A 12196-nucleotide genomic window follows, 5' to 3' on the forward strand; every position below is an offset into this window, starting at 1 on the left:
TTTTAGCATATTTGGTGGGTAATGGTTCCCCTTTGACCTATGGTTATTTAGTGCATACTTTAAGGCAGCAGAAATGATACTAAGTACGGGCCAGCCGTAAGAAGTATAGGCATCCCAGAAATAGTCCTATTTCAAAATAAAAAGATTTAAGATAAGTCAAGACCAGCCCCGTGTAAGTACTGCTTGTACTGGTATCCTTTCCTCTGCGCCAGGATGGGAAGACATGGTAAACCCAAACATACAAGTATAGAGAAACTGAGATAACAATTTCTTAAAAAATCAATGTGCCTCCTCTAGGGTTCTGTAGGAATCTTTCTTTGGTCTTAAGGAACCTCCTGCCCCACCCATTTTTATGCAACAACTGTATGAATAAGTATGCATCACATACCCAGGAACCTCAAGCCCTGTGGCCAGAGTGAGCTCTCTAACCCACTTCCTCTGGCTCACTGCTCTCCTGACAGAGGAACAGGAAAGGGACTGATTCTAGTTGACAGGGCATCAGCGGAGGCTTTTTTTTTTTTTTTAAGATTTTTATTTATTTTTAAGATCACAAGTAGGCAGAGAGGCCGGCAGAGAAAGAGAGGGAAGTAGGCTCTCCGCTGAGCAGAGAGCCCAATGCGGGGCTCGATCCCAGAACCCTGGGATCATGACCTGAGCCGAAGGCAGAGGCTTAACCCACTGAGCCACCCAGGTGCCCTGAGCAGAGGCTTTTGAGTGGAAACTTCTAACACAGACTTTTAAAGCCAGAGATAAGAATATTCTAGGATAGTAAAGCAGTATCGATAATAGTATTTATTGAATGCTTACTATGTATAAGCACTATTGTATGCACTTCAGTTGTAAAAAAAAAAAAAAAATTTTAATTCCCACAACAGAATGCATTAAAGTAAGTTAAATCATGTTTGAAATACAAGATATTTGGCAGTAGACCAACATACTGGAGGAGATTTGCATAGACCTTGAGTTCCGTACTTGTACTTAATAATTTACCTGACAGGAAGGTTTAGTGAAGGAGGGAGGAAACTGGCGTGAGGCTAGTTGGAAGGATACTGCAACAGTCCTGAGACTCCAAGCCAGGGTGTACATTGAGAAAAGGAGAGGAAAGATTTGAGACTTATGCCCAAAACACAACCAACGAAATTTTTTTTGACTGATTTTTTAGTTCATCTATTCATTCAGGACTTATTTTTGAGGGTTGCAGATGGGTCAGACACTGTGTTAAAGGACATCTAAGGAAGAAATAAAATCCAAAGACTGACTCCCTCCTCAAAACTGGGCTACCAGCCATCATTCAGTGGTCTCAAGTGACACCGCAGTAGACATGGGTCCAACCCTCCCTCCTCTCCATCCTCCCATTCAAAACTTACTGAGTTTTGGTCATGAACAAGTGAGGAGAGAAAAATGAAGGGAAAAGAAAAAAGACTGCTATCTTCATTTTCATAGTCCTAGGAGTATCTTCTTTCCAGAACTTTTATCCCTTTTCTGGTGGTCTGGCCGTAAGGCAGAACACAGTGGTAAACCACCAGATTTTGGGAACAGCATAGGTATTCTTAGTCATTCAAATGAAGAGAGGACCTACTTACTTTCTAAATGTATTCGCTGAAGTGGCATATTTATTCAAAGCAAAACATTGTGTCAGAAAGATATCTAGGGGCACCTGGGTTTCTCAGGTCAAGATCTCAGGGTCTTGGGATCGAGCCCTGGGGTGGGCTCCCTGCTCAGTGATGATCTGCTTCTCCCTCTTCCTATGCTTCTCCACCCGGTCTGTAATCACTCTTTCTTGCTCTTTCTCTTAAATGAATAAATAAAATCTTAAAAAAAATAAAAGGAATTTAATATGATTCCCATGTGTAGATTTTAACACTGTCTAGAAGTATAGGCACAAGAAAAACTAGCTCTGAGCAAAGCCAAAAGTAAATAGAACAAACATACTCTGAACATTAAAAATCTTGTATCTCATTTAGTTGGTGAATTAGAGACATATAATCCTATTGCCTTTCAGGGAAAGTCCTGATCTTATAAAATTAAGATTTGCCTAGCCTTTATAAGAATAAATTCTGACCAACTTCTAGTGCTTTCTGAAAAACAACTAGGTAATAGAATGACTACCACTGAGAGGTATTTTGCTTTATGGCAGCTGCCTTTTCATTACTACTTTATGAGAGCTTATCAAGATATTATGTATTCCTCACTATCTACATTAAGTTCTTTTTAAAATGTCTTCTTCAGATGGCTGGAGTTATGTCAGTTTCTTTGGGTCTAACCAGATCTCAAATAACAAACTATATCACTTTAGTATTTTTCAAAGGTTCTTTTGCATGTAGGCTCACCTCCAGAAACCATGACTAAGGTATGCTTTCGGTTATTTCTATTAAAACATTAAGAGGTATTTTTAGGGACCTATGAACACCATCAACAATTATTTCAAGTGTAAGCTCGTTCGTATATGCCAAGGGTAAGACTTGAAATGCCCATAAAATCTAACTGTAAAAGAAGGAATCTGATGAGAGCAGGCACATTTTTTTTTTTTTAATATTTATTTATTTGACAGAGAGATCACAGGTAGGCAGAGAGACAGGCAGAGAGAGAGCAGGGAGCAGGCTCCCTGCTGAGCAGAGAGCCCGACGTGGGGCTCGATCCCAGGACCCTGAGATCATGACCTGAGCCAAAGGCAGAGGCTTAACCCTCTGAGCCACCCAGCCGCCCCGAGAGCAGGCACATTTTATGCTGAGTTTTATGCTGAGGATCTGAACCCGGTAGGGACTTGTGCGTTCTACGAACTCTGCGACGATAACGAAGCTACGGAAGAGCAGCCTGCACGGACGGGACATGAAAAGGCAGAATCCTGGGCTGTGCACCTTCACCCCAGCCTCCACCGCCCACGCCACTGCCCATGCCAGCTTCTGTACGGAAGGTAAGAACTAAACCACCAGCCACTTATTTCCACTGAAAGATGTCTTTAAGTTATGGAACAGTTCAGAACACGCTCATCTTACAAATGGAAGTAGGAAAAGTGTAAACACTCCGGAAGCCATCAATGAGGACACACCTGTAATTATCCTCTCAAGTGAACCTAAGGGGAAGAGCAGTTGTCACCGCTGTGGGAAACTAGTTCCCTGCATGACAAGCCTTCAGTTATGCTGAGATAATTACCTTCATTTTTCTGGGCTCAACCAGAGAGGACTTTGGAGGAAAAAAGTCAAAGGTGAGCCCAGAGGGAGAGGCACAGAACTCGAGAGGGTGCACACTGGGAAGGCCAGGGAGATGATCTGAGCGCCCTCCCCGAGTGAGAGGCAAACCCAGTGGAACTGCCTGGCCCCGTGACCTACCTGCGGCGCAGGTCCTCAGCCACGGCGGCCCTGCAGCTGAACAGGTAGGCTCGCAGAGATTTCAGCCGCTGCCGCAGCCGCACCACGGTGGCCAGTGGCTCAGCGTGCAGGTACAGCATGGGGTTCTCCTGCTGGATGTCGATCAGGGGCTCTTCGTACACGTACTCCAGAAACTCTTTGGCCTGCTTCGATACCTACGAAACAAACTTCCTCAGTCAGTCTGGCAAATCATCGAGCTTGCCACACCTCCTCCAAGTAGGAACCAGAGTTTAAATATCAAAGGCACATTATTTTCTGAACAAGCCAAGAGAAAAAGCCCATAATTTAACTACATATGAATTGTGTCTTCTCTTTCTCTCTTCTGAGAACTTGTAAAAGTAACCTTGGCATGGAGAGGAATTCATTAATTTTGAATCTTGATTATGGTGGTGATTACACGAATCAACATGTGATAAAATGACACAGCACTATATAGACCCACGATACCCATGGACACTTTTTTTTGGGGGGGGGGTATATTGTACCATAAGTGATCTAAGATGTAACCAATGGGAGAAATTGGGTGAAAGGTACACAGGATCCCTCCTTATCTGTGCAACTTCCTGTGAGTCAATAATCATTTCTAAACTTAACACTGCTGTTAAGTCTTAATTTTTCATTTTAAAAACTACACACATATATATTCTGTACCACTTTTATAAGTAGCCTTTTTTTTAAAAAATAGGTAAATCATGTACATATTACAGAATTCAAAAGGGATAAGAGGATAGCTTAAAACAATAATCTGCAGAAAACAGGCTGAAAAAACACACTTTGGTTAGCAGAAAGGAGTGCTCTTTGAATGACATTGAGCTTGGGCTGACTGACTAATCTATCCATCCAATTCTATATCCACTTCTGGTAGTAAACATCAAGACTATGAGAAAGTGAAAATGTCATTGTCATTAGAGTAGAAACACAATGCATCTGAGATACAGAAGGAGTAGCTTAAATAATGTGTAACAAGTGGGGAATTTGGGAGAATCTTTACATATCAATTCACTGATACCAGTTGTGGATTGGCTAATGATATGCAGATTTGGCTTTGTTTCTATTTAGGAAGGTAAAGCCTCTCTAAAAAAGTTTCTACCAAAACTGCTCTAGTACTGGGAATAATGGTAGAATTCAACATTAAAAAAAAATTTGCTTATTAAAAAGAAAACTGAAAATCCACTATGCCTTACATTCTAGGCTAGAAGTGTATTAATGAAGATAAATAGGATACAGTCCTTACCCTTAAGGGACTCCCTATTTAGTATCGGAGATAAATATTTAGAACAAAAACTACAGGTGGCACATAGCCTGTCCTCTACTACAGAAGAAATACAGACGAGGCCCTCCAGTAGCTTAAAGGAAGGAGAAATCAGCTCTCTGGGGTGGAAGGGAGCCCCTGGCAAAGCAGGGTATACTGCCTCAGGGACTAGAAGGATAAACAGAAATTCACTTGATGGGCAAGGGTGGGACAAGAGGGGATCACCACTAGCAGATCCAACCCAGAGAACCCGTCTATATGAATAGGTGATAACTAAATGTACGGCTGTCATATGTTGATTAAAACACATTTGTGTAATTTAGTATTTTGTAATATAAAATAAAACTCATACATAAGTTTGTTATAAAGAGATACAAAAAAGCATTGTTTTTTTTCTTAATAAAAGTCACCTTTTTTTATTAGCATTATTTTTTTTTTTTAAGATTTGACAGAGACACAGTGAGAAAGGGAACAAGAGGGAACACACAGTGAGAGAGGGAACACAAGTTCCCTCTCCTTAATAAGAGAGGGAACACAAGGAGTGGGGGAGGGAGAAGCCGGCTTCCTGCTGAGCAGGGAGCCCAAAGCTGGCTGATCTCAGGACCCTGGGATCATGACCTGAGCGGAAGGCAGATGCCTAACGACTGAGCCACCCAGGCGCCCCTCCTTATTAGCAATTATTTTTGAGGTACCTGTTGTGTGATCCTTTGGGGGTCCTGCAGTTACGTAGGTGGTGAGGTTTACAGTCTCTGCAAATCAGCTCACAAGAAGGCACCCAGAATTAGCCAAAACCTTCCACTACTTAACTGGACGGGAAATAACAGTTGGCAGGGATACATAATGCCTCACTCTGAGGCACAGAGACACAGGTATATGCCACATAAATACCACAGCAGGCATCAGTGGAGAATAAAGCAGTCATGGCCCTGTCTTCATGTAGCTCAAGGTTCGGTGGAGAAAAACAGAATTGGTTCAAATATTTTATCATGGCTAAATATTTGCTATATTTAAATATCTTAAGTGGGGGGAAAAAAACCTGATGGTGTTCTGAGAAATGAAGTACAGTCCACTTGAAACTGTTGCTGAAAATGATGTATTGTACAATTCAATTAGTCTTTCTAGCTCTATTGAGCAGTGTTTATACTGAGTCAGGGCCCTGCTGAATTAGGTTAACAATACTACCTTTTAGTAGGTGAACAGAAGGACAAAGGGCACTGGCCAGTCTCCCAGGCCTGAAAAGGCTTCGCTCTTCAGGTGGTACTTAAGCGCAAAAGGGGGAAAAAAAGTCTTTTTCAGAGACAGTAAAAGCAGGGAGACAAATGGGACAGCAGCTAACGACATCAGTGTTTATAAGGTGAAATTACTAGAAACAAAAACAGAGCTAGTTTCAATAATGTCTAGGGCTCTGCTTCACGAAGTTATTACCAGTGTTGAGACTACAGAGCGTAGTGTGACCGCCGCTGCCGCCGGAGTGGGCGAACAAATCTTTGCAACACTGAGCCATGTTCTTGGCAGCACGGCTGAGCACATGCTCACTTTTGAGAATCCACCACTTACGATGGTAAGAATTTTTCAAAGAACGAAGAATTTGGCACCAAATGCTATTTTTGCAAAAGAAGAGTGCTGTATCCTCACTGATTTCCTAAGTTCTAAATAACCCTGCATACTGGTATAAAGATTCCACTTTCGGATTCACTGTAAATAGAAGCTTTTTAAGAGAGATCACGTTAAAACACATATAGATACTTAGGGAAGGAAGCCAATGATATTCTTAGGTGATAAAGTTTATATGAGAAACTTTCTTTCCTGTTAACAGAAATATTACATAAATTACATAAATTATATGTGAACACCAAATATATTCCACCTAAGAGCTACTGTCCTATTTTCTGCCAAATTATGAAAACCCTGAAAAGCCTGAGTGCTGTTTCAGATGTATATAAAAACTCAGCTCACAGGTGCAGATAGATGGACCCAATACATCTTAAAAAATGATGTTGGTTGGCATTCTTTTCCATGATCCCACTCCACATCAGAAACAACTTTTGTAGGGCCAGTAGTTCATTTTTCAAACCTACTAATCTCTTGAGATTTTACCAACACTTAATGTTTATTAGTAATTAATATAATTTCTTACTATAGCTTTTTTAGGTTAAAAACAGACTAAGCTCTAAGAACTCAAGTCTGTGACTTGATTTTGCCAGTTTGTGAACTGGTGCCCCCTTCACAACAGCGCTGCAGTCTGAGGGATTCAAGAGCTGAGGAGGAGGAAGTCAAGGCCGAAAGCTGCTCCTCCACACCTCACACACGGGAGTCGTCGGAGGAAATACCAAGTGGGTTATAATCAGCTTCAAATTATAAAGACCAAATGTGCTCTATCAACAGATGTATTTATAAGTAAACATATTTGTTATTTGAGCAGTAACCATCATCGGTATAGATTTAAACATAATACGTCTTTTGTTAAGCTGGTGACAGCTACCTCTTAAAAACAGAATTCTCAAATATTCAGGTTTACGTAATTCTGAGAAAGAGGTTCTGGAATGGTGTCCTGGTATGTTCCCCCACAAAAACAGCCCCGGGTGAGAGAGCAGTGGAGCAAAGGGAATGTTTAACAAGAGGCAGCAGTTTGGAGACCATGGGTGGGGGTGGGAAGAGTGAGGACTTCAGCTGTTGTGAGGAAGGAAAATGCAGCCGAATAAAACAGATGAGAACATAGTTTTAGAATAACAAGAATTGGTGCAAATAATCTAGTTCCATTTTTCTCAGCCTGTGTTCTAAGGAATACTGGTCCCACAAAAATGGTGCTCTGAAAATACCACCTGCCACATTCTTCGCTTAGTGATTCGGCGCAGCATGTCAGCCTACGAAAGCCTGCGGACATGGCGTCTGCTTCGCCTGCTCAGCCCAGCAATTTCCCACACCCAGCTGCAGACGAGGCAGCAGTTTAGGGTTGTGCGGGCCTCGTGCAGGGGGCGGTGGTGATGAAACTCCGTTAGAGGCCCCTACCCGAATGGAGGTAGGGGCCTCTAACTCCTTCCATCCTCTTGCCATGCTATGACCGCCCAGGGCTGCATTCTCTTGAGGCGTCCGGTTCTGATCCAGAGCTGGCCCGGCTGTGACCCTCCTAGAGAACCCTCTTTTTGAGCAACACCTATTAACAAACATTGAATCCAGACAGCTTAAGTGACTTAACTGCTCAGATCTCTGGATACTCTATTCTGTGCTTTTTAGCATTATTTATATTCACAGTTTTTTGTATTCTTTAATAACTCTACTGTCAACTACCCATTTGTTACTTCTCAAAAGAGGTGATCCCTGTCCACGTTCTGTCCTTCCCTTTCCCCAAACACAAAGGGAGACTAACTGATGATGGAATTTGGCAGTATGCTGGCCACTTGATTTTAACTATGAAACAAAAGTACAGTCCAGTAAACCATCCTTTATCCAGAGGCACTTATTTGTGTATTTGTTTATAATCTTTCTCCCTCCGCTGGAATACGAGCATTCACTATGTCCCCACTGCCTAGAAGAGTGAGCGTGCTGGGTGTTCAACAAACACTCGCTAAAGAAATGAACGAGGGCTTTACGCTGCTCTGGCTGTGACTCTGAACCACACACTCTTACTTTACACAGACTTCTAACAGCTTCTGACGGCTCAGCTATTTGTTTCTAAGCTCACTACATCTTTAGAGTTGAGAAAGTAGACAAGGGGAAGGACAGCACAGTCACACCCGAAGTGACAGCAGGAATCCCGGTACCAAGGAAGAAAGGAGCCTGCAAGGAGCTACAGGTAAAAGCGCAGCACACAAAACTGACTGAGGACAGTTTGGAACATGCGGCAAACTCAAAAATGTCCACACCTACATCCAGGAAGGTGTCCTCAGTCTCACTCGTGAATGAAAGAACATACATTCAAAACGATGTATCAAGTTATTCACTGAATCATTACCTGTAATAGCAAAAGACTGAAGAAAAAAAAAAAACCCAACAATCCATCCAAGAAAGGACTGGTTAGATTGTCATGAGTGTATAAAAACATGTAAGATTCATGGTAGAATATGGAGTGTCTGTAGAAAAGACAAAGCAGGCAAGGCGTGGAAGAGGGATATGATTGAAACGGAGGGGAGAGCGCTCCAAGAGCATCACGTAGAGACCACCCATCCCCGCTGTTGGATGAATAAGCACATGCACGAAATTTCCTCTGGAAAGCCGGGTAAGAAAGCGTCATCTAGCTGCCTGTGGGAAGAAGAACACGAAAGGTGGGAGGAAGATGATCTCTGCATGCACACCCTTTGTACTTCCTGAATCTGGAAGTTTGTGGAAGTATATTATATTTGAAAATAAAGAAAGAATAAAAGTATAGCACTGCAGGGCCGTTTCCTTTGGAAAAAGTAGCCTTCTATACCACATTAAACCACACCGACGTAATCACAGGACAGAACAATCATATTTATAATTCTGGGGCATTAAAAAAGACAAATTCCTATACATATTTTCTGAAATAGAATATATGGAGCTAAGTGACAGTTAACATTTAAAAAATAATAAAAGTAACAATTACATTATCACAAATTTGGAGAATAAACATCAGGAAAGAAAAAAAAATGTATCACAGTCTTACCACAGTAAAATAACCACTTATGCTTTGGTATAATGTTTCCTTCCCTGTATTGTCCCCCCGTGTTCATTGTGGAAAATCGTGGCAAAATTCTTACTAAAATCAATCCCAAGCATAATACTTCTTGGTCCTCTTAAAATAGGCAGTGGGGAGTAACAGAGGAGGAATCAGGAGATCTTAAGGTTAATTGCAATTTGTTCACAAAATCTCCAAATGACTCTGAACGAGTGGTTTTTCCCAACAGTGAGCTGCTCTCCAGCTCTGCGAGAGCAGCACAGCTTGCCCTGAATGCCTCTCAAGATGTAGAGATAGGAAATAGTTTATGTAACATGGAAAACCCCTAGCCAAATGGAATGTGAATATTCAGGCTAGGACATAAAAATATTTTTTAAAAGCACAACAGAAGGGAACTATTTAGGAAGATCTGAGGCCAAGTCTGAGGTCCTCACCATCTCTTTGTCATGCTTGATACTTCTGAATGGGAGGATGGAGAGTAGGGGGAAAGCTGTCTTCAAAGAGTTTCATTAGAAAATGGCTATAGAACTCAAGGACAAGGTTTAGGTGCTGTGTAATCCCAGAGCTCAATTTAATTTGCGGGATGCATACTGGAAAATAGATGAAATCCTGTTTTAAAAATAATTAGGAGTATTATTACTCCAGAGGACAGACAAGGAAATGCTTCAGATGACAGATTTCAATCTGCTCTGCAAAATCATTTTTTCACTCTCTTAAATGGATATTCAAGCCAGTCACGTACTTATTAAGGATAGGAGGCAGATCTAGCAGAATGATGTCTGGTCTTGGAAACTGATAGGTCTGAATTGATCCTCACAATTAGAAACATTAAGTTAAATGCTGGTGTCTGGACTAAATGAAATATAGTTACTTAATGCCAGCAAGAGATGATCCGATAAAATCGACCAGCTCTGTTCTTGCTTTAAAATCTTCCCTGGTCCACTGACAATCTGGGAGGAAGGTCTGGCAAAGGAGATTCTCCTCATGTACAACGTGGATGAAGCGAGGGTACCCAACACCTTCAATCAGTTACTTACCCTCTCAACATCAAACCTTGTCATTTGAATGACCAGCATGGCGAAATGTCTGCTCTAGAGAAAAAGACTACAAGCATCAGTGATGGTTAAATTGGCGGTTTCAGTGGCTCACTGCAAACAGATCTGGATCTCCTCCAAGTCCATCTTTGTAAGCCATGTCCGGTTCTCAGACTTTCCTTCTCTGGTGCCACCTCTGCTGTTGTAACTCCCTAGAGTGCAGCATATTCTGCTGGCAGGTGCCACCAGCCTCAGCTCTGGGTGAGCGCGGGGCCGGGACTGCCCCCCTCACTTGCTCTTTGTACACCTCTCAGCTGTCAAAGCCCTGCTCTAAGCAGATTAATCTAAATAATCTAAACCAAACTCAACTCTACATATACTTTTATCTAATACACACGGCAAATATATTTATAGCCTATATTCCGAGTGTCATGTACAAGATGCAGAGGAGAGACTGATAACTGGGAGAGGGGAAGAGAGGAACTGGCAGAGGAAGGGAGGTTTAAGACAGGCTCGCTGAGGGTCTGCCTTGCTGAGTGAGGGCAAGAGGAAGATGAGGGGTGTGAAACAGCACGGCGGGACTGAGGAACAGGACGGACTGTGACCTTACTGAGGATGCTCATGGCGGGGGGCATGAAGGGGCTGGAAGAGCAGGGACCAGAGATCACAAAAGATCCTAGTGTCAGGTCAAGGGATTTGTGTTCATCTTCTATACACTCATAATAAAAGCTGGCATTAACCAAGCACCCGTGTGCCAGTCATGGTGCTAAGGGCTTTCTGGGAATCACCCTTTTAGGGCAGCAGCCATCTGATGGAGCAGTTGCTATTATTATCATCACCACCTCCATTCTAAGGGCGAAGAAACTGAGACCGAGGGCACAAAATTTACCCACAGTGCGATTAGGGTTTTCTGAACCATTGCCCAGGCAAGACTGGCAGGCAGAAGTGGAGTTAGGAGGCTACCAAACTCCTTCATGGGAGTGACGCCCAAGGTTCGAGTTTGTGAGGTGGACGGCAGGTGCACCGGCGTGCAAATCCCGCGGTTGGGTTTTGCTACCTGATTAGATGGGGTGGGGGTGGCAGAGGGAAGAGCCCAGGCTGTCTCCCAGCGCTGGCAGTGAGTGGGGACTGGTGGGGCCACAGACATTCCAGAGGCACATGTGATGGGGGTGATGAAGCCGATTTGGGGGTACCGAATTGGAGGGGCCCATAAGACAGGCCTCATTCCTTTACTGAGTCAGTATATATTCTTGTTACCTACTACGCACCAGAAACTGTGCGAAGACATGTTCCCTGTGCCCAGGGAGCTCACAGAGAGGAGCGGCATAACTATGTCTTAGGCACAATTCTGTTTACTTCACATGCATGAACCCATGTAACCGCCAGAGGTCCCATGAAGTGTTATTGTCCTCATTTTACAGATGAGGATACTCAAACACAGAGATACTACATAACTTGCCCTGGTTAGACAGCTATTAAATGACCAAGACAAGGCCCGAACTCAGGCAGTCTGGGTTCATTTTACAAATTAGTAAACAGGTTCAGGAAAGTTCAAGTGATTTGTTTCAGCAAATCAAGCCCCAAATAAGAGGTGGAGGTAGGACGTGGACAAATGCCTGTTTAACTCCAAGCTCCTACTACTTACCCCTTAAGTAAGTCTAATTATAGACACACACACACGCACATACACACACACGGCACGGTGGTGGCACGAGGGAGAGAGCCAGCAGTGCAGCAAATAGGGTAGGGTGGGGAATACCAGAAAAGGTGTTGCCAACGAGGACATGGTTTTATCAGCTCTGGAAGAATGAAGAGGGGCTCCCAGATGGAGAAAGGTATCTATAGTACATGTGGAAGGATGATCTCTAAACAAAAGAAAGGGCTCTTCTTCCTATGATAGGACGGG

At 42.9% G+C, this 12196-nt stretch overlaps 1 protein-coding gene across 3 annotated transcripts in view; it reads right to left on the reverse strand.

Annotated features, from left to right (window-relative positions):
- PLEKHM3 (pleckstrin homology domain containing M3) overlaps window positions 1-12196 on the reverse strand; it is a 179934-nt gene that overhangs the window by 97330 nt on the left and 70408 nt on the right. For all 3 annotated transcript variants that reach the window (XM_059393342.1, XM_059393343.1, XM_059393344.1), the window contains one exon: window positions 3330-3523. In XM_059393342.1, coding sequence (XP_059249325.1) covers window positions 3330-3523 — 194 coding nt within the window. The remainder of the gene's footprint in view (window positions 1-3329; window positions 3524-12196) is intronic.

This window comes from Mustela nigripes, chromosome 3 (genome assembly GCF_022355385.1).
Source record: "Mustela nigripes isolate SB6536 chromosome 3, MUSNIG.SB6536, whole genome shotgun sequence".
Lineage (NCBI taxonomy): Eukaryota > Metazoa > Chordata > Mammalia > Carnivora > Mustelidae > Mustela > Mustela nigripes.